Genomic DNA, 23,658 nt, shown 5'->3' with positions numbered 1-23,658 from the left:
ATGGTTAAAAGCTACAAAAAAAAGTCAGCTTTGCATAATTCAGACCCTATAATGAATTCGGGGCAGGTTTGCTTGCAGCCTAATAACTCAGTAGGCGTACAATGTTGTTTCCTTATTGATAGCTAATGCACCGTAATCTGCCACACAAATCTTTGCTGCACTCCACATAATTACCTCCACCTCTGTCGTATTAATCCATCAAAGTCTGCTGCTTTCGCTATAGCTTTCATTTTGATATGTACCTCCCAGAGTGGTTGTTATGCTGCGTTTGAGATTCTCTGTTTACTTAATTTGCATGAAAACGGAGCATTGCCCACCTGGTACCGAGCAAAACTGCGGCAGATGTATTTATTTTCAAAGAGCACAGCTTGTAGCCAATTAGCGCGGGGGAAATCTGTTCGAAGGGAACATTTGGTATGGCGGAACAGTTGTATGGCGCTGCTAACTACACACTTGAGAGCAAAACAAACAGGAAAAAGTGGTTTTAAGTTCCAAAAAGGCCAACGGTTTATAGATCTATGGCAAGCGGGCCAAACTGGAACTCCCCCAAAAAGTGAGGTTTGCTGATTCACGGCTGCAGCGAGGCAAAGCGGTCGATCGATACGTCAATAGTTGGGGTTTCCAGCAAAAAGTCCAGTTGGCAAAGGTGAGCGAGATGCACAAGCTGTGGGCACCTTGTCAAGCAACGAATTGACTAGTTAATAAACTGGAATTCTTAAATGTTATAGTGTTGTATTTCAGTCGGAGGGAAGGTGCCAATACAACTCTATGGAAGAGAAGATGTCCAAATGTTTTTTTCTGATCATTATTTGATAGTGATTGGATTGACAAACCTGCCACATTTATTCTAATGGCTGGAACTCCTTTCTGCTGATCAGGCACAGGTTTTTGAATATTGTCTCCACTTTTGGGCACCTTTTTGAGGAAATGATTAGACCAAAGTTTATGTGTGCGGGAAGAGATGATTTTGAACTTTGTGACAGTATGTGTTTTATGTGAAGGGCTCAGGAATTAAAGAGAAATTAGCAATAAACTAAGACTATAAATCTGCATTTTGACAGTTACCATAGTTACCACCAAATGCTCTGCCTCAATTTTAAACTTTAGGCTCTTTGTTGTGATGTCACATGGATGCAAACAATTGCAAATCTGGATGAAAGATTCTGTCATCATCATCTGAGCCAATGTCGCTCAATGAAATGTAGCAATTGACCTTTCGCCGAGCCCCGCCCCCCCTTAGTTACTGTTGCTACGCCCGACAAACAAATGGTCAAACACGACAAGCGCAACAGATTGCCATGACGTCACCCGTGCATGTCAGTGACCTTTGTTGGAGCGATACCTTCGCGATATCCTCCAGATCAAAGCAAAAAAGGTTACAGTATGCAGTGGAGGGATATATTCAAGATTAAAGATTAAACTATCCCACGAAGGATAAATGACAACTGTTGACACTAAAGCAAACAGACAAACAGGTCTCAAGCACAAAACACACCTTATAATCTGTTCCTTCAATGCAACAGCACAGCCTTGTGGACCAGTCGTGCTCCCAGTAAGCACCCTCTTACTTTTCTACTATTGCTAATAATAGAGACATTTCTCCGGTTCGCTAAAGTTAGCCAACGCTAGCTAAACTTACAGGTGCCACAATGAGAATCAACAACAGCCAGTTATCAGGACCGAGACAAAATACACAGTACTTTTATCTGTAGACTGTAGGCTTGTAAAACGTCACCACCGCAGTGTGTTAGCCTAGCGGCTACGTCTTAGCCTTACCTTCACTCCCCCAGGCAGACTCTTGTGGTACCTAGTGTCCGATTTACATCCTCCATAGGCAGATGACTCATCATTTTGCTTCTTCTTCTGCTCATTGCTGGTATGTCCCATTGTTTTGCATTAGTGGCTTTGCTCTTTTTAAGGCCCTATCCCGAAGTAATGGACTAAAATGTGTTTTGCCCTTTGGTATATTTTAAAATCAGACATTTGCAAAAAAAGACCTCATTATAAACTATTTTGAATCGATTGTGAACAAGCAGGCATGTTGATATTGTTGTTTACATCAGCGGTTCTCACACTTTCCATCAAATTTGGACTAAACCATATCTGAAAATGATCTAAAATACACCTAAATACCTCTGTGCACAGAGTGGCCCTCATTTATCAACATTGCGTACAAAAACGGTGTACGTGTAGGTGTATTTGCGATATACGCCAGAGTGCGCGTGGCATACGCAAAAGCAGCTGATGGTAAATGCCACGGAGAGTTCCCAGCGTCATTTGAACGAAACGCCCAAAAATATTCATAATCAGGAGGCCTCACCCACGGGTTTTGCGGCACGCACGCACAAAACACGGCAAAATTATTTATTTTGCCTTATTTCTCCAACCAGGAAATGATTAAGAATTGTTTTTAACACAACAAATATTATATTTTGCGCATGAGAAAAATTAAAGAATCTATTAGAAACCCACAATAACCTTATAGCCAATCCAAGATCACATTTACTGAAAAGAAATCTATAATAGAAACCGCAATCTCAATGGCCGCCGCCATGTTTATTTCCCATACCGACTTTGAAGCTAAGCAGGGAAGGGCCTGGTTAGGACTGGGATGGGAGACCGTTTGGGAACACCAGGAAGCCTGGCGACAGTACTGAGTGTGTGCGTGGTTGGTGGTGGGGGCTGATGTGCGCAAACTGGTTGCCTCGCTTATCATCACCGAGTATGGGGTGAATGAATAATGCACCAAATTGTTAAGCGACTTTGAGTGTCTGGAAAAGCGCTATATAAGACTAATGCATTATTACTCTTATTATTATTATTACATCCGCGGCCCCCACGTGACGGTCCCACCGGCCGCGGGCATTGACCACGGTCCATATGGACCGCGGTGCTGCTGTCAGAGGACAACCCGGCGTCACAACAGCGCGAGTGCACGAGATCTGACTGCCGTGCGTGTGCGCGCATCCAAACAGGGTGATGTGTGCTTGTGTGTGTGTGTGTTTATGTGTGTGTGTGTGTGTGCGCTTGTGTGCGCGCGCGCATCCAAACAGGGCGATGTGTGCCATCGTCACTCACCCTAAACTGCAGCTGGAGACGCTCCGCACAGGTACAGTTACATCCTCCAAAACACATCTGCGTGTCTTTGTTTAAGTCTCTCCTGCAGTGACCAAGGCTGTGGTTCATTATAGATCCAGTGCTGCGTAATGTCAGAGGTGCAGACAAATGCGTAAGATCCAATCCTGGCCGTATTCCGTCTCCAAAGCTTTGTCTCCGAAAAAAAGTACACGCAAAACATTGCCCAAAACCTGCTCCAACACGAGCCTCTAATCAAACGCGCTGCTCTGAGTGATTTATCCTCCGTGTGAGTAAAAGCGAAAATGAAACTAACACTTAACGAGCGCATGGCCTGCACTGCGTAGTTTTTTTCTTTTTTTTTCCTTTGCTGCTGTACCATTTGTTTTCTATTTTGCTTTCACGTATTGTGAGCCCAGAGGTACATTTTATTCTAAAGCAGCTTTGAACGCATTGCCAATTTTATTGTAAGGTTATAAATACTGTCTAACAACGATCATTAGGCTATTTCAGTTCAAAACCAACGTATTATTTTTTTGATTGCACACTACCGTGATGCACCAAACCACGGGTCCTGCACCGTGAACCAAACCGTTAGAGCTGAACCCCTAATATTTATCCATAATTATTCCACTGTCTCTTGAATTCTATTCCCTGAGTTTAGCGAACATATTGTCGTTGTAGTTTATAAGAAAGGAGTACGGGTGCATCAAACACTCCAATTGCAGTTTGTTTGAAATTATTTTTAGCATTCATTATTTTACACATTTGTAGTGGCCATAGTTTTTGGAATGGGTTGGGAACCACTGGTCTACAGCTGAACTGTGTGACGGGTTGGACATTTCTTTGTAATCACTCATAATCTCAGAATATCAAATGTGGAGACTAGCGAGGCCCGGCCGAAGGCTTTAGACCTAAATAGCCTATATAAAAAAGGGTATAAAATTAAACCACAATAAAAGAAAAGTGTAGTAAAAAGAAGAAAGCGTGGATGTAACGCTGCAGTCCGAGCAGACTCTGGACCATGAACTGAACCAGCGAAAAGCAGCTGTCAGCTCTGCGGTCCACAGACTTGACGCTCAAAGCAACCAGAACAGGAGCAGGGCCTCGTGAAGACCCAGGTGAGTCCCGGTGTCCCGACGGCAGCGGCATGTGAGGCGGGGCAGCCATCCACACAAAGTTTGCGCAGCAGCAGCGGTCTTTTTTGTTAAAAAAGAAAATATCCCCGCAGTTCAGGTTCTAGTGTCTCTGAGCTTGGCCCGTGGCGTGGAGGAGCATGTCGATGCAGCGCAACATTGAATCAAGTCTGCCCATAAACATTAATGCTGTAGCCTTGTTTCATGTTTAAATCATCAATGTGGATGATATGCAGTGTGGCAATGCAATTCATGCTGCTAAAACTGTTATCCAGCTCTGTTTAGTGTTTAGTTAAAATTGGTGTATCATGTGCACCACCTCCTGACTTGGTGTAGGATTTGAGCTCACCGTCCGCCAGGTGTACGGTGCGCTCAGATTGATAAATGCCAAAACAGGCGGTAATTTTTCGTACACCCCACATACGCTCTGATTTCACCGTACGCAAGTTTGATAAATGAGGGCCAGTGTATTAATAAACTTTGACCTTGACCTTGACCATGAAGAATGAAGCTAAAGGCTAATGTTAATTTCACGCGTGACCAACAGGAAAAAAAAAAACCTAATCGAAAGATTGTGTCTAAACTGGGTGCAAACAATGTCTAAATCAGAAAAACTCCTAACTTAATTGTAATTAGAAATAATATATTATGAATTCAATCGTCTGAAAATGCAGATGCCCCAGAAAATCACCTGAAGAAGCCCAAGTGCCACCAGTGGAGCACAAGCCACAATTTGAGAACCACCGGTTCACATTATTGTGACAATATTGCTTCCAATGAAAGTTGTAAAATGCTACAAATGAAGAAGTGGGATTTTGGAAATGCATAGGAAAGTTACAACCCACATATAAAATTCATATTTTCCCTCCGTTATCGTTTGTAGAAAGAAAGAAAAAAAAATTGTATAGGGACTTCAAGTGGAGGAGAAAGAGCGATAGTTTTTTTTTTTTTTTTTGGGGGGGGGCTGGTACTGACTTGTGCTTCTTGAGAGTCAGGCTCATGTGCTGCTTCATCTGCTTGAGGCCGTGATAGTCCGTGTAGATCAGGTCAAAGGGCAGCGGTCCGGTGGGGGGGCAGCTTCCTCGACCCGGCGGCGCTCCCAAAAACCTGAAACACATAAACTCGCGTCAGCTTGACACATGAGATGAGACACATACAGAGTAGCTGTGCTAACCCCTCAGAAGACAGATCTCACTACGGGGGAAACAATGCCTTCAACCTACACTGCTTATGATTATTGTGCTGCTAAATAGCATTTTGTTGTTGTTACCTGACATTGCTGTTCTTCAGCAGTTCACATTACTGTCTTCTTTCAAATGTAAATGCCTTTGGACAGGTTTAAAATGTGCACGGGGAAGTCTTGATTTGCAAAGCTGTTTCAAATCTAATCCCCGTTGCAAATGGGCTGTTAAGATATTTCTCCAAAATAGTTTGACCTTGTAAACTGAATTACAGCAGAAATGAACAAGCAGAAAAGAAAGATTTCTCTTTGATATTATGTACAAGAAAATCGTTTTTATTGAATTTATTTTGCATGAGATATTGATATTTCATATTTCTGTAAGTGCTCATGGTTCTTTTCTTCTTGCCTCAACTACCAGCGCTACCGAACAAGCGCTTATGTGTGCATTTTGCAAACCTTTGCACTGAATGCTTTTATAATCAATGTGCTGACAGCTCTGTTTTTACAGAATATACACTTTGTATATAAACTGTGAAAAGTGTACCTATTTTTTATCTATAAAAAGGTGGGGGAAAAAAGAAATGTGTACAGTTAATACTGGACCTTCAGCAATAATAAGTTTAAAGAAAATAAAGTGTTCTTTTCATCTTAAAACATCATCCTTAAAATCCTCATCCAGGCGGGCTTTCCACTGAATTATTTTAGTTTTGCATAATCTTTCCGAGCTGTAAGATATTGGTGTTGTTGGGCTAAAAATGAGCACTAAAGCGCAGTGTGAAATGACTTGAAATGATAGCAGCAGCAAACAGCCTGGGCATCTGCTCGTTCAGTGGAGGTGGTCCCTGACCTCAGCCTCTCTCATTCTGTGAACTACAGTCTCCACAAACAAACGCAAGCACAAACCAATCGATGTCTCTCAGACCCTGGATGCATTTGGAGTGGAGTGGGAGCAGGTACTGCATGTTCTTTTATGAAGGCTCCACGTTTACTGCAATAACACAAGAAACATGGAACCGTCTAAGTGCTATTATTGGCCATCCTAAAAACAAAGGGCGTTATCAGTGTGAAATGCTGGTTCAAACCAAAATAGAATGCGGTTCTAAAAATAGACATCAAACATAATTAAGCCTTTAACAAGTTTAGTATAAGAGAGACTCACATCGTTTCCACAACATGGCAGACGTGGACGAACATGACATCCATGTTAATCATATAAGTAAATAAAAACTAACAAGAGCGATGGTGATGAGCCAACAAAATATATTTACAGCTCCAAAGGTTGTCCAGCTATCTTTGCCTCTGATACACCTAAAGATGTAGCTTCTGTATCTCCAGGACCTGGGGACGTGCAGGTCGGATCACAGCTGTATCACTCACCCTCATGAACACTAAATAACTTTGTCATCAGACTTTTGAACACAAAACACCTGATATCAGACTCATGAACACTAAATAACTGATATCAGACTCATGAACACTAAATAAACTGTTAGCTTCCATAGATACAGACGGCATCTCTGGAATCGCCCATATATGTTTACACATGTTTAAAAACAGTTAAGGGGGAAAACAATTTGGAGAAAAATCTAAACTTTCTCAAATGATTCAAAAACTACTTTAACAAACGCTGAATTATGAATATAGTTTTCTACTAAATAAAGATACAAAGACATGGAGAGGAGCAAAATGGTTCAACAGCCCATAAATACATAAATAACGGAGAAAGCTAACATGATGCTACATACTTAATGTTTGTACAGCCCTCCTTCAGCAACTCCTGTTGTGATATTGGACTAAACAAAACCATTGATTGATTGATTGATTGATTGATTGAGCCCATGAAGTCTCTCCACTGGCTTCCTGTTGCCATCAGGGTGATTTTTAAAATTCTGGTTCTGACTTTCAGGGCGCTTCAAGGACAGGCTCCAGTGTAAATCACTGGTCTAATCCAGCCCGACACTTCAGCTCGGAGTCTGAGGTCTTCAGGTCAAAATCTGCTCATGGTTCTTCAGACCTGTAACAAAACCCAAGGAGACAAGTCCTTTAAAGCCATTGTGCGCCATCTCTGGAATGAACTTCCTTTGTCCTTGTGCACTCTTGATTCTGTGGAGATTTTTAAAAAGCAACTTAAGACTCATTTGTTTAAACAGGTTTTCCACAGCCAATAGAGCTGCCTCTATGAATGCAAATTTTTACTGTTTTTATTGTTTGTATTTTGTTGTCTACTGTAAAGCACGTTGTGACCTCTCTGAAAAGCGCTTTTTAAATAAATATTACTTACTTACTTATTTACTTACTCCTTTACCTTTGATGGCCTCTCGATGGGGTTAATTGTAAGGTCCCCATGCAGTTAGGAACAGGAGCCTCAGCTGCGTATTGACAATCCAACCATCAGCACCCAATGGCGGAAACTAGATGATCCACACACCAGACTACAGAAAATACCACAGACTAAAGGCTCGATCTGCACTGACTCAGTAAGTTTCAAACCTGAACCATCGTAACTATATGCAGCCACACAGAAAAGGACAACGAAGAAGCGTCCATCATCAACAGTGGTCGTGCAGAGATTGGCAATTGGAGGTTGACGCACATCCGCTTTTGGCTTAAGAAGCTATGAAGTTTCTAACTCATTTGACACTTTCAGATCAAGCCCAAGTGCAAGACAAACAACACACCCAAGTCTACTCACGGTTAGTCTGGGGACTACTTTAGGGGAGCAGGAGGAAGTGGCCGTGGTGAGCGAAGTTTGGGAGTCTGTGTATAGACAGCTACTGTATGTCTGAAGCAGCGGGGAAGAAATTGAGGGATGGATTTCCTCATACTCTCCTTTCATCCTAACCAGAATGACTGTACCTGCCGAGGTCTAGGCGCCAAAGTTTATCCATTCATTAAACCATGCACCTCTACGGCTGGAAATAACCTCTTTAGCATAAGCAATAAACTCTGGTGCAGCCACAGGTTAGTCTAATGTTCCTTTGCCACCCCTACAGTGCGGGAGCAGATGTATAACAATGACTGAGCGTGCGCCTCCTCGTCTCAAAAAGCCACTAAAGCCGCCCGTTTAATTGGATATATGCAAATCCGAGCAAACTTTAAGGCAAGCGGAAAAGGATTAAGGAGTATTAGAGGAAGCGGCAGCAGTGAGAACTTGGAAGCGCTCCAGTTTTCAAACCACCTCTTTGCCTCTACCTGACAAATTGCATGCGGAAAGAGGATGGAGACAGGTTTATTTCACCGTTATTTTATTTGAAATCCCACCGAAGACACACATTTTGAGCTCAAATCCGACGAGATAGACTGTTAATAACATTTTTATGGTAAACATGGCGGGCAAAAAACCTCATCCTCCATAATACTCCTCAATGAGTCACACTAACTATCTTCGTTTTAATGAAAGAATGTCTCTCCAAAGCACTTTATAGCTGTAAATGACTTTTAATGGGTTTTAGAAGCAGACAGAGCTGGCAGACACACAATGGTCATAAAAACTGTGGCTGGATAGACAGTAATTATGAGTCGGAGTCGTTAATTTTGGAGCCTCCGAGGGATTCTCAGATGATTTAAGCAGGAAAAATGTCAGCGGCGTCGATAGGAAGGAAGATGTGTGTGGGGTTTTAAGCAAGTTTTTAACGTCTTATTAGGAAGCTTAGTGGTATGCAACAGGGCCCACTCGATATTCTTGAGAAGCTTTGACACTTATTCCAACACATGAAACAGAGAAACTCAAGGAACCGAGTGCAGTGATAATACTTTCTCCTCCACTACGAAGGCTCCAAAGTATAAAGTCAATTTGGTGTGCTCTGTACATTTTGAATAGCCTAATAATGCACGTCAAATTGTACTGAGTCACAACAAATGTTTTTTCCATCGTGAGGGTGAATTCGGGCACAATTTTCATGCTTTGAGTGGAAAGTGGATGAATAATCGGTACAATGTAGCAGAGTCTACTCAAAACGATCGAGCTCCGGAACCACATCACCTCGACCAAGCCTGCGCACTTTCTGAAACAAGTTTTTTTGTACTGCTCCCCTTTATTACTTTTGATCGACGTAGCCTCAATGTCAATGGTAATGTCAACATAATGACGAGCCAGAAACAAAAGCATTGATCCCCGAAGGTCATCTCTTTCAACTCCATTCACCGTTCGTTTTCAGCAGAAACCTTCATGTCCTCGTTACGCACTACACTCGTACGGCTGTGCAATTCATCAAAATTCAATTAGGATTTCAATTATTACACTAGACTATTACAAAAATGGCATAATGGAGGAAAAAAACGATCATTAAGGACAAGGATGCCCTCCCGCTTGTCCACCCAAAGTGCAGAAAGTCCGTCCTGCGTGGCTTGTATGAGTGCGGCTGATCAGCTGAACGACATGCAGCGTGATGAACTGTGGCATTTGTCGCGGAAATGATCATATAGTAATAATAATTACTGTTAGCTCGTAGCTCTTGACAACGCTAAAAGCCTCACTAATGCAGCTCCAAGAAAACTTGTATTGTGATGATTGTTTCTGTTCCCTTCGCATTCCACATGCTACTGGCACATGCTTTGGTCCGACATAAACAAACAGCGCTGTGTGATGATGTCATCAAGCCGCGCAGCTTGGTTTGCTTGGGCAGGTGTGAGGGCTGGCCAGGGTGAGCCAGGGATGTCTCTAGTAGAAGATTAGTTTAGAAACGGTAGCATAACTGCCCAAAGAATATATATATTTGAAAAAAATAACCAACCCAATTTCAATTAGGGACCTAGTGCTCTTTGGGTGGCTAGCATAACAGCTTTATTTTCCTTCACGGTGGCATCTAAGACTGGATTTCTGGCTTTCTGGATGGAATGTTGGCTCAACCATGGAGACGGTTAAATCAGCAGAGAAAACTTACCAGAAACTCTAAAACCAATTAAACCTTGAGAGTCCTAGTTTCCGCTGTGATGGAAAATAAAGGCGCTATGCTAACCACTCATACAGCTGCTGGGTCACTACAAGGTCAACTGTGTTTTTCCACAGATAAAACGTTAATGCACAATATCCCACATAATTAAAGCTTCAAAAACTACTGTTTTACTGTGTGACAGCTGAGCTTGCATTGAAGTTCCAAGTATAAAGAATAATAATACAGAGCCTCAAAACATAACAGAGCAAAAATGTGCCTTTAATGTCTACGTTTAGCTGAATATTTCAAATGATTTGACCGCAATGGTAAAATCACAGAAATAGCATGTTATATAATTTTTAAAAGATCACCCTGTGGCTTTTTGTTGCTTTCTTGTCATGAGGTTATGTTCATTTCGAATATCTTGCCGACAACCTATTCCACTTCGAGTTGTAACAAGGGCTTACATCAGTTCAGCAAAAACTATCTTAGAGTTTAGGGAAAAAAGTTTGACATACATTTTTTATCTCCCACTGCAGCTGATGTAAAGTCGGTGCGTGTCGGGGTAAGATTCGGGGAGATTTCCACTCTGTTGAAACACCTGCGCCCCCCCCTCCCCTTTTGTGCAGCAACTCGATGAGAACGCGCCAACCTTCCAGCGGAAAAAAGCAGTATTATGCAAAGCTACAGCGAAAGCAACAAAGATAGTTGAAGCAAAAAATAAAAAATAAGCAGAGGTGCAGACTCGCGGTTGACAACTATCAACGGGAGCAATTTCTGCATGTCACAGCCGGCCGCTGGCGCCATGGCAACTCCGCAGCCAGGCAAATAAAAGCGAGAGGGGGAGCACGGGGGGGAGACAATCGATCACGCTGTGCCGCTGATTATTTCTTAGGAGAAGGGTGAACGCGTCCAGTGGTGAGGGGAATTGGCCGGGGCATGTTTGACGGGTCCACAGCCCCAGAGCCCAGCAGTTTACAGGGAGGGGCTGGGGGAGGTTGTTGGGCGGGCAGCGGAATCGCAATGCAGAAACTTAAGACAACAGCGAGAGGCAGCAATACGGAGAAGTTTGACTTTGTAATGGACTGGTGGTGACAAGGCAAACTCTGTAATTGGCAAAAAACATTACCTCTCTGTCCATAACTCTTCATTTCAATCCTCCGCTTCTAACGACTGGAATCATTTTCAGGAAACTCTAGAACTTTGTGTCAATAGGTTGCGTTCACCAGACATCACAACAGTCTTAAAGCAGTACTAAGTAACAATAAATCCTTTTCGTAGTCCCTGTGGGGGTAACACAAGTGTTTATGGGATGATTGGAGGGTCTTTCATCTCCCCCGGTGTCTCTGGACAGAAAACCATGTTTGCAACTTGACTGCCACCGGTGCGGAGAAAGCAATACACACGAAGAATCACGAAGAAGAAGCTAACAGGCTAACGGGCAAAGCTAACTGTGGGCTAACGTCACTTTAAACAGTATTTACAGCCAAATTTGAGTGAAAAAAATATTTCCATTGTATAATTGGGTGTACAGTAACCCTCTCTCCCTTCGCCTTTCCTGTCAGCGTCGTATTTACTCTCCAAGACAATTAATAATTTAAAAAATCGTAACTTGCTACTACACCTGCAGTTGCGCTTATGGCCTCTAGGGGAAAGAGTTACTTAGTACTGCTTTGAAGTGCATATGAGGTTTTAATGCTTTTGAAAATATAACTTATATAGAAGGAAAACATCACTTGCATGTTCCTCAGTTGCATAATTATCATTTTATTTCAGTGAAGCAGCAATGTTAATGAAGAATTTAAGCTACTGACTTGAAGTAACACAGATAAAGGTAAAGTTCCGCAGCAGCTTGACTCATTTCCAATTGACTTAACATGGTCGGCACGGCAACAGATAATCGTTATTAAAATTGTTTGCCTTTATCTATGTCACTTCTCGTCGGTGTCCTATAGTGTGTAGACAACATATTGATTTTCCAAAATATCGCGATATTTTGCGGGATGATACAATACTTTTTATTCCGATACCGATACTTTTGATGACGTCATGCATATTAATGAGGCAGCAGTGCTCCATTGATTCAGAGTCAACAGAGGACAATGATAATCAAGAATTCAGTCAGAACAGCAGGGGGCAGCACTACAGTTTTCAGCACCTGAACCAAATACTGTCACACAAATAAATTACTTATAATGATAGGTTTTTTTATAAATAAAGAAGATTAATTTGGGGTTGGTTTATTCCTTTTGGACTGTGGTTTCTTGTTTATTTAAATGTAAATGAAGTCACTGACAGATCTATAGACCCATCTTCAGTGTGTAAGTCAGGGAGCATTTACAGACACAGAAAAAAGGGGTACAAAGCACATGAAAAGAAATAAGGTAAAGGTAAGTAAATGAGGAATAATATGTAGTATGTTAAAATAAAGGTTAAAAGTAGCATTTTTAAAATTGTGATTATCGTAGGTTATTTTTGTGCAATACATCGATTATCGCAGTATCGTGAAATAATCGCTATTGTAAGCCAAGTATCGCGCATCGTTTCGATCGTGAGGTCCCCAGAGGTTCCCACCCCTAGTGTCCAATAAGGAACAAAGGACAAACTAAAGAAAGCTGGGTGCAAACTTTAGCAAAATCGATTAACTATGTTAATATATAATAATATATAATATATATAATATATAGCATATAAATGTGTCTGATGTGTCATGTATGAGCCTATTGCTCAAAATTGACGCTTGTTTAGTTTTCTAATGTTGCCTTATTTTTTGGGGTTCAAAACTCAATAAATCGAGCTACACATTAGATATTCCCTTTGAAACAAACCTTCAAAATATTGTGAAGTACCCGGCTGGAATGTTTGGAGTCTGCAGGAACTAAAGTGGAGATGTTGTTGCAAGAGTGCAAAGAAAATGCGCCTGTATATTCTCCCGTCTTTAACCGTAGGCCGTCTCCCAGAAAGTAAATGCCCATATTTGGATAACAGCATCATTTTGGTCGCCTTTTGGGCTACATAAGGATACCAAACATGCCAATATCTGTGAATAAATAGTGATGGGCGAATGAAGCCTTGTAACACTTTGAGGCTTTCCTAACAAAAAAGTGTCGTACGCTTCGAAGTCTCTGAGCTGTTTCATTCTGTTTGAACACTGACCTCTTGTGGACAAACTTTACTATCACGACTTCTCATGAACACGACTGATGCACCAACACAATCATGTGGTAGAGAAGTTTCAAACAGACGCGTGGCCGTTTTATTATGATATTGATGTTTGAATAATCAAATCAATCATATAGGCCGATAAATAAGAGTCATTTTCTTTGTAACGTGGGTCTGTGCTTCACGGAGCTCCAGCCTCAGTCACCTGCGGCTCTGCTGCTGAAGTCAGGACATCAATGCACGATCTTTTTACTTCATTTAGTCAGAGCTAATTTTGGCACTATTTACTGTAGATGGTGCTCCTTACGTTTCCCCCGCCTGATCAGCTCCACACCTACTTTTGTATCTGTTCAAAAGCAGGACTTTGTAAAGAATAAGAAAATACAAAATGTATTCTGGCCCACCTCCACTTTCGCCACATGAACGCAGTTAAATGGGAAATGGGGGAAATACAGCACATTTATTTATCTATCACTAATGATTTACATCACTATATGGACGAGTTCGCTCTGAGCAGATGACTCGCTTTAAGACACGATACACAACTCACAGAATGAATCCGTTTTCAAGACAGTCACGTGACCAGGTGTTACTGAAAGAGGCTCCGACGCAGTGTTTCGAAGCAATCTGCTTCAGGAAGAACCATACTAACTCTGGAGCGCTGAGTTTTTTGGCTATCACTATAAATGAACAATCGTGGGAAACCGGGTGGTGTGCTGACTTGCTAGTGGGGAAAAAACGTCATAAAATAAGCATCCAAAGGTTAAGCTTTTGTCTTCTTTTTGGCACTAAGATGTTAAGAGAAAAAACTAACTGCCTTTGCCATGTTTCCCTCTCCTCAGCTCTGACACACAACTCATCTGGGAGAGGGACATCATCAGAGAATCTCCATGGAGATGCTTGATGCTTAGATTTGACAGGTATGAAGTTTAAGACTAAGGCTTTTGTCCAAAGGCTTTCTTTTGATCATATACAGCAAAAGGAGCATTTCCCTTGCTTAGCATTAGGAGACGTCGTTTTCTGATCATTTAGTTGCACCTGGAAAGTTCACCGGCCAGTCTTATGTTATGCATCATTCGAACCACTTTGGACACTTGGGACTTCTTGAGGTGTAGCTTCGATTTACATGCAAGTACCAGGAAAATACATAACATGCACCCTCTGCAGAGTGACAACGAGACGCTAAAAACACTCATAACTAAAGCTAAAGTGACTATACCACATCACATTAACACTCGTGACTTTGTCTGGCCGCATCTCAGATTTATGAAACTCAGTAATAGCCTGTCCTCAGCTGCCGTCATCACAGGCAAATCATTTTATTTTACTGCAGCAAGTCGGAAAACTATTATTGCTATTGAAGATGGGATGGTAATTGGGGTGACACAGACTTCTGATCCATCTAATTAGGCCCGAGCAACGGACACGCAGTGTCCCGCGAGGGACTAATTAAAATCGATAACGGGGGACGAAAACGCAAGAATTCACGTAGCAAACGTGAACCGATTCGCAAGTAACAGGGGTCAAAACGTAGTGCTCCGCAAGCTCTAATTTTGGGTGGGGTTCGCGAGAGAAAATAATAAAAGTTGACTCTGTGGCGCCCCCTCAAACAGGCGGTTTACATTGACCCAATGGAGGAGCGGTCGCAAAAAAAATCATCGTACAAACGTGACATTGGCCAGGGACATAGACCACGTCAGGACATGTCAAAAATGATATTATGACCCCGCCCTAAATGCTACAGGAAGTCGGCCATCTTGGCCCGAACCTCAAACCTTCAAAATCGTACCTCTTGAACTTCTGGCCCCGGATCCCCGAGTTTTCAATGCAAAGCCTCCAATTTTGGCCAACATGTCCCAAACCCATGTGGCTTTCTAAATCATCATTTCAATTTTTTTTAAATTATTGGGCGTGGTCATGACAAGGCCGCAACTGAGAGGCCATTTTTAGCAAATTTCAAAGCCTCATATCTTTCACAGACTTGGCCGGATTGGAACGGACCCAATCCGGCGCGCGTGCACATTCCACACCTGGACCTAATGCTGTGCACACGCAGCCGCTATCGCCAAAAATGACTCACTGGCGCCCCCTCAGAGGTTTTGTCTTTAAAAATTCGTATAAAAAAAACGGGATGGTATGGAGGTGTGGAAAAAATCATACAGACCTTGTCAGTGATGGGGAACAACATATCAAAGCCACGTCACTCTGAGTAATGTCTTTGTGGGAGAAAAATAATGGCCGAAAAATCGTTTCCATTATTATTATTATTATTATTATTATTATTATTATTATTATTACGTCTTTGATCTCAATTTTGACCCCCTGAACATTAACGAAAAGTCAATTTTATTTGACCAACGGTTCAAGGTTGGTGTAAAATTAACTATTTTGATATTCGCAAGACAACACTTTGAACAATGCCTCAGTGGCGCCCCCACATGCATGCCCCCCATTCATTTGGAAGCATGCATTTTTTGGCCTAAACCTTTGTCTTTGAGTACAGTGATAGAGCACATCAAGACAAACTTAAAACATCATTATAACTCCACCCTCTGACAAACAGGAAGTCGGCCATATTGGATTGAAAATTGTAACCTGAATTTCTTCACCTGATATTTTGTCAAGTCACTCGAAGGGTTTTGGACCAAATGACATCCAACTTGGTGAGTGTAATCTAGAGGCGTAGAGCTACAATAATCGAGCTCTTTTGTTCGGATATCTGTTACGGTTTGTCTCTACCGCTCTGCTAAAAAACATGCTTTTTCCCCGCCTCTTTGGTGACAACTCACAGGGGCACGCAAATTCAGATCACACTCATATTTGGATCACATAAGCCCCTCTATGGATCGTACTGATTACCCTTGATAATTGTACAATTTTCCCAAAAATAGCGCCCCCTACCTATACCTTCAAAATTACACTTGCACGAAAGTGAAAACAAAGGTGATATCCTGATTCGGCACGTCGCACTGATCAAAAAAGTCTATTACAACATGCCTCTATCTCGCTTAATTTTCTGTATAATTAGGCCCGAGCAACGGACACGCAGTGTCCCGCGAGGGACTAATTAAAATCGATAACGGGGGACGAAAACGCAAGAATTCACGTAGCAAACGTGAACCGATTCGCAAGTAACAGGGGTCAAAACGTAGTGCTCCGCAAGCTCTAATTTTGGGTGGGGTTCGCGAGAGAAAATAATAAAAGTTGACTCTGTGGCGCCCCCTCAAACAGGCGGTTTACATTGACCCAATGGAGGAGCGGTCGCAAAAAAAATCATCGTACAAACGTGACATTGGCCAGGGACATAGACCACGTCAGGACATGTCAAAAATGATATTATGACCCCGCCCTAAATGCTACAGGAAGTCGGCCATCTTGGCCCGAACCTCAAACCTTCAAAATCGTACCTCTTGAACTTCTGGCCCCGGATCCCCGAGTTTTCAATGCAAAGCCTCCAATTTTGGCCAACATGTCCCAAACCCATGTGGCTTTCTAAATCATCATTTCAATTTTTTTTAAATTATTGGGCGTGGTCATGACAAGGCCGCAACTGAGAGGCCATTTTTAGCAAATTTCAAAGCCTCATATCTTTCACAGACTTGGCCGGATTGGAACGGACCCAATCCGGCGCGCGTGCACATTCCACACCTGGACCTAATGCTGTGCACACGCAGCCGCTATCGCCAAAAAGTCCTTTAAATGTCTTTTAAGTGGCTTGTAAGTGGCCCGCCCATCCTCCGTGAAAATCGCCAGAGGTCTTAACCTAGCAGCGTGCTGGCCTCTGTCAGAGTTTCTCCTGAAATTCGCCAGTATTCCACATTTCCCCCTTTCTTCACAAAAGCTACACTTTTGGACTCGTATATACTTATACTACCCCTCTGTAACAGACATCAGCTTTAATTTGGACGTTTTTGCCTCCAAAGTCACGTTTTTCTCAACTGTACAATCACAGGAAGTTCAATTCGACTGTTTCCTGTCCGTCTCTCTGTGTGTTCCTCATACTATATGGGTCTTACCAAATAATACCTTCAATATCGAGGGTGCTGCAGGGCTGAAACCCCCTCTCAACGATTCTTTGGGCAGCCAGGAATTTACCACAATTACAAAATGATACAATATATTATTTTCTAAGCTGTTAATCCATTTCCTGCAAACACACAAGTGCGGAGTCTCTCATGACATTTATTTCACATCCGCTATATTTTTCTCAGCCTAAGTAGCTCCATTGGTAGAGAGCTGGGTTAGTGTACAGGAGGTTGCTGGATCAAATTCTGACCTTGACTCTTTTTTTTTTTTTTTTCCTTTGGACTCAGCACTTTCTGGTTAGAACATGCATCGTCGCCGATGGTTCCACACTCATTAAAAACAGGGAAATTATCCCTCCAGTGTGTTTCTGGGATCAAATTTCAGCCTGTGAATTTAGAAAACCCAAGCAGTCATCAGGCCCATGTTTGCTTGGAATTACAGCTCAGTGATAGCATGTTCGTCTCAAGTGAAGGAGGTAACTAGTCCAAACACAACCTTGACACTTTCATATTGCCTTCATCTTTTCCATTGCCCGCTGCACACATTGTCACAGCCTAAAACACATGATTGCGGGACGTTTCGTAGCAGTTTACTCAACCTGAGTAGCTCCATTGGTAGAGTGCTGAGCTAGTGTGCAGGAGGTTGCTGGATCAAATCCCAACCTAAACTTTTTTTTATTTCCTTTTTCTTTTGGACTCAACACCTTCCCGGTAAGAACATGCATCATTGCCTATGGTCCCACACTCATTAAAAACGGGGAAAAAACCTCTCCTCCAGTGTGTTGCTGGTACAAAATTGCAGCCTGGGAATTTAAATAAGCCAAGCTGTCATCAGGCCCATGTTTCAAGTGAAGGAGGTTGCTAGTCCAAACACAGCCTTGACACTTTTCTATTGCTTTCACCTTTTACATGGGCCACTGCACACATTGTCACATGAGTACAGCACGTTTTATAAGATTTGCTTTGCCGTGTAGCGTTATTGCTTGTGCATTGGGTTTCCAACCATGAGATTGCTGGGTCAATTTTGACCTTTGCTCTTTTTTTTTTTTTTTTTACCGCACCTACGGTCCCACTCTCATGAAAAACGCTTTCATATGCGTCACTAAAGAGCTAGAAATGGGGGGATCGTAGGAAAACAATTGAGGCAACACAAGGGAAAATGCTCCAGTGGGATGCTGGGAACTAACTTCTGCTCAATAACTTAGACAAAACTAGCGCACATCACAGTCCAAGTACCATGGAGCTACAGCTCAGTGATAGTGTGCTTGTCTTTGGTGTAGGAGGTTGCTGGTTCAAATATGGCTCTGACACTTTTCTAATGCTTTCTCTTTTCTTGCCGGCATTTTAATAGGATTATGATACATTGAAGTCTGGCAGTGATTTTAACAGTTTATACAGTGTTAAGAGTTTCTGCAATTTCAACAGTTCTTACAGTTTCTGCAACAAAATAGGGATTTTTGCAATTACAACACAATTATGCCACTACATAGGGATTTTCACAATAGCACTATAATGCTACTTAAAGGGACTTTCGCATATAATAAACTGTAATGCAAGTTAAAGGGACTTTCGCATAAAATGCACTGTAATGCAACTTAAAGGGACTTTCGCATATAATAAACTGTAATGCAACTTAAAGGGACTTTCGCATATAATAAACTGTAATGCCACTTAAAGGGACTTTCGCATATAATAAACTGTGATGCAACTTAAAGGGACTTTTGCATATAATAAACTGTAATGCCACTTAAAGGGACTTTTGCATATAATAAACTGTAATGCCACTTAAAGGGACTTTCGCATATAATGCACTGTAATGCAACTTAAAGGGACTTTCGCATATAATGTTCTGTAATGCAACTTCAAGGCACTTTCGCATATAATAAACTGTAATGCAACTTAAAGGGACTTTCGCATATAATAAACTGTAATGCAACTTAAAGGGACTTTCGCATATAATGTACTGTAATGCAACTTAAAGGGACTTTCGCATAAAATGCACTTTAATGCAACTTAATAGGGATTTTCGCATATAAAGCAGAATAATGCAACTTAAAGGGACTTTCGCATATAAAGCAGAATAATGCAACTTAATAGGGATTTTCACGTCAAAATGAGCAAGTTCAATCATGGGGCTCGCAAGGACCTAGTGTGATGAAGAGTGGTCGCAAGGGACGAGAGCGAGCGGGGTGGTCGCAAGAGACGAGAGCGAGCGGGGAGTGCGCCAGGGGCGAGGGCCTTTATCGCCGCGCGCGGCTTTAATTTCCATTTATTGTTATTAATACTGCAGTCTCTTAAACAAAAAAAAACAAAACAAAAACTCCTAAACCAAAAACATTTGTATAAAGAGCTATTGTCTACAGGAAATGCTTTTTTTCTCCCTAAAATCTTCAAGGCTTTTATCGTTTAATGTAATAAGTGGTGGTTACGCAACAGCCAGAGCTTTGCCTCAAAAGACTTTAATTTTCGATATTATTCTTCCTTCTTCTTGGTCAAGCCCGGATAGATCCAATATTATCTGACAAAAACATGGAACCAAATCACACAATCAGTAATTTATCACGAGGCTGGAGTCTCTAATGAAAGAGTTGGCGGCACAATCCAGTGTGAAGCGCCTTTGTTCATACATTAGCTATTTTTAACATCGCTACAGTTTGTGCTTTTCATGTGGAGAAAAAAAAGGCTGAAAAAACAAAGGCGCATCACTCCGAGGCTGCAGGGCGAGAGCGATCGGCTCATAACCTGATCTCAGCACTGCAATATGGCTCGGTCCGCTTAGATTTCAACCATTTCATCACTTTCCAGACAAATTCCCTTCAGTTTGTGATCCGTCATGATTTAGCGCAAAAGTTGGGCAAACTTTATGTTGCTGTCTAACGCCTTTTAGATACCCTGCACGTTCAGACGGCTACCAGACGGCTCATTCGAGAAGAGCTGCTCAATTGTACACAGTGTGCAGTTTTCCCACCCTGAGGAGTCACTACCCTGGCCCTGGTGTAGCGCGGCTCGGGCGGATGTTTGCCCGGGAAAAGCAATGTTCCGTGGCACAGCTGGTGACGCCTCTGTGTCGCACAAGATCGGGGATGTTCGGTGAAAATATCAGCATTTAAAACGCCACGAGTGCGAAAAACTTTGCTAATTTCTTCAATTAGATTTGTCTTGTTGCCGCCACGCGGTTTAAGTGTCACACCCCCTCCCCTCTCGCCCCTTGTAGCAGATGCAGATGCTCCTCGTTTAAACCACAGGCTTTCTTGACATGTGCACAACAAAAGCAGGAGAATAGCGGTCTGTAAAAGCTTCAGATAAACCGTGTGCACTGTATGTAAAAGGTTTTAGTGTTCTTTATTGGCTAATTGTGATGAAACAGAGGGTATCTACTGTATCTAGCTATGGCAACGTGTAAACAAGCAGCAACCTCCCTCTCTCTTGGTACAGCTGCGTTTTTGCCTCCCTTTTTTTTGCATTTTGTTCATCTTTGCCGTGTATTTTGGGGGTTCGGTGGATTTTTTTTATTGCAGATAGTCCATAATGGTCCTGAAGAAAGCAGCTTTTTAAAAGTAAACAAACAGCTAGCTTAGATGCTAAAGACATATGTGCGCAAATTTCTTCTTCTGAGACACTGAAGAGGCACCAAGAGCCCCCACACCTGCAGCACAGTGGAGGCGTCACAAGAGGTACTACAGGAAACAAAAAAGGGACAAACGAGGAGGTATCTGGGCGAGACGGGTTGGCCCACACTTACTTACTTAATCATGATATGAAGGGAAAAAGATGCGCCTTACAAACCCATCAGTTGTCAAATTTACCAAAATATGTTGCCAAAACTCAAAATGGCAACTGCAACAACACATGATAAGCCAGACGTTATTCCAGAAATGACAGATGGAAACACACTCACTTTGTTGCAACTAAACTCAACTGCTTCTCCATCACCAAATTTCACAATTACTGTAGAAACCTGTATTTGAATATATATATAAAAATAAAAAAAATACAGAAAAGATTATCCACTCGCTTGAGGTGTTTTTTGATGTTTGCGAACAAGTGTTAATACTCTTTTTGGAAGATGGAGACAAATTTAAAGGAAAAGGCCACCGTTTTTTAATATTGAGATTAGTTCTTACCTTAGCCTAGACGAGTTGATGCGTAACTGTCTGGTCTTCAAACATGCGCTCAGTCACGTAAACAGAGCACAGACGGCGTTAGCATAATAGCCTCTCCTCTTGCGATATAGTCATATAGGCTTACTAATATTACTACGCCTTGCAATATAGTTCCCCTTTTTATCCGCTTAGGAAATCGACAGGCTCATGTAACCATATTTAAATAGGGAAAACGTGGAAGAGCTTTGTTGCTTCTAACTTCACCTCCATTTGGATCCATAGATACAGACGGCATCTCTGGAATCGCCCATATATGGTCATGTTTGAAAACAGTTAAGAATCTATCTATGTATTCAAAAACTACTTTAACAAATGCTGAATTATGAATATAGTTTTCTACTAAATAAAGATACAAAGACATGGGGAGGAGCAAAGTGGTTCAACAGCCCATAAACACATAAATAACGGAGAATGCAAACATGATGCTACATGCTAGCATCGCGCTAATGCTAACGCTAGCTAGCGCTTGCTATGACTGAGGTTTTTTGCTTCTACTCAACAATCTGCTGGGCATAAACATCCATATGGATCTGATTTACACTTGACTTTATTTATATGTGATAAATAACTTTATATTCCACCAGAAAATGGCTAAAAAGTGTGAAAAACTGAGTTTCCCTGAAGATTCTATTTTCCCCCTCGGTGAAGCCACGCCCCCTTCTATAACGGTCTGCCGTCTGTATCTATAGATGAGAAGAGGAAAGGCTATATACTAACGCCGTCTGTGCTCTGTTTACGTGACTGAGGGCGCTCATAAAAACCAGACAGTCACATATCAACTCATCTAAGCTAAGCTAAGAACATATCTCAGTATTTAAAAACGTCAGCATGATCCTTTTCGGTTGCATTCATGTGACGCAACCGAAATGTTGATTTTCTCATGAGCATTTTCCTTCCATTCGCTCTCGTACAGCGTCCTGGAGGCTGACAAAGGGAGAGAAAAGAGAGAGATAAGAAGGAGAGATGCAATGAGAGGAGAGCAAGAGAACAGAGAAGAAGAGCAAATGGGAAGATATAGGAAAAAGAGGAAGAGTGAGAGAGACTGAGGGGAGAGCGCGGCGGCCGGGGCAGAGCTGCAGCGAAGCGTGGAAACAGATTGAAAATCATATTATGTGGTCTCTTCGTATTATCCGCAGATGACAAACGCTAATAGCCGCGGGGCTTTCTTCTTCTGTGCTGCCAGGAGTGCGTAGTAAACCTGACAGGCCGGTTGTATCTCTGTGACACCGATCGCCGCCCCCTTCAGGTGTTCAGCCGCCGCGCGCTCACACACCGCCGCCGCGGGCTAATTACGCGTCTCGCCGCGGAGGCCGGATGAGAGGGATATCCCCGAGTCCAAGTGACAGCTGTCGGCAAATTAGCGCCGAGGCCGTTCTCCGAGGTGCGGAGGGGAGCCGCGTTCCAAAGAAATTATGTCATCGCATTTTTCCACCTTATTTTATTTATGGACACGAGAGCAGCGCGATGACTTCACACTGTGACTACCTTTCGTCACTTCGTTGAGAGTTTCCAAAGTCATTTCTTTATAACTGGTGGGGCTCCTGTGCTGAATGCTGTTACTGATGGGAAAAGATGTAGCAGAATCAATGTTTGATCAACGGTATGTTTTCATCTCTAGTTCTTTATACTGTATAAAAATAACTACAATCCCATTAATGTCAGCCATTTATTCAAGTTGGCCGCACTGGACAAACAAATTACCCAGTGCTACAGACGACTATCCAGAAACACTAATCTGATCCTGGCTGGGACCTGGCTTATGCGTGTGATGGCAAAGCAAAAGAAAATGGAGTGGCTAACAACCAAACCATGTCTTTAAGCTCCAGAAGTTTTTAATTTGACAGACTGTAGCACTGGCTTTCTAATCATTTCTTATCTTTCCAATTTGCATACTAACAGAACAGGTCATAAAGGCCGTAACTGCTCTGGCCACGTCATGCAAATATAAGTCGTCTTTATCTCACTTTTTGAACCGGACAGTTGTGCATTACATTACACTACAAGAGTCCGTGGACATTTGGAAAACGAGAAGAGCGACAA

At 42.2% G+C, this 23,658-nt stretch overlaps 1 protein-coding gene across 1 annotated transcript in view; it reads right to left on the bottom strand.

Moving 5' to 3' along the window:
- The window catches only part of mgat5b (alpha-1,6-mannosylglycoprotein 6-beta-N-acetylglucosaminyltransferase B), a 136,791-nt gene that overhangs the window by 28,567 nt on the left and 84,566 nt on the right, over nt 1-23,658 (bottom strand). Inside the window, exon 9 of the mRNA XM_079564046.1 lies at nt 5,187-5,318. Within this exon, the coding sequence (XP_079420172.1) occupies nt 5,187-5,318 (132 nt within the window). The remainder of the gene's footprint in view (nt 1-5,186; nt 5,319-23,658) is intronic.

Source organism: Gobius niger (assembly GCF_951799975.1).
Source record: "Gobius niger genome assembly, chromosome: 10".
In the NCBI taxonomy this organism is placed as follows: Eukaryota; Metazoa; Chordata; class Actinopteri; order Gobiiformes; family Gobiidae; genus Gobius; species Gobius niger.
This window is presented reverse-complemented; position numbering and strand designations above follow the sequence as displayed.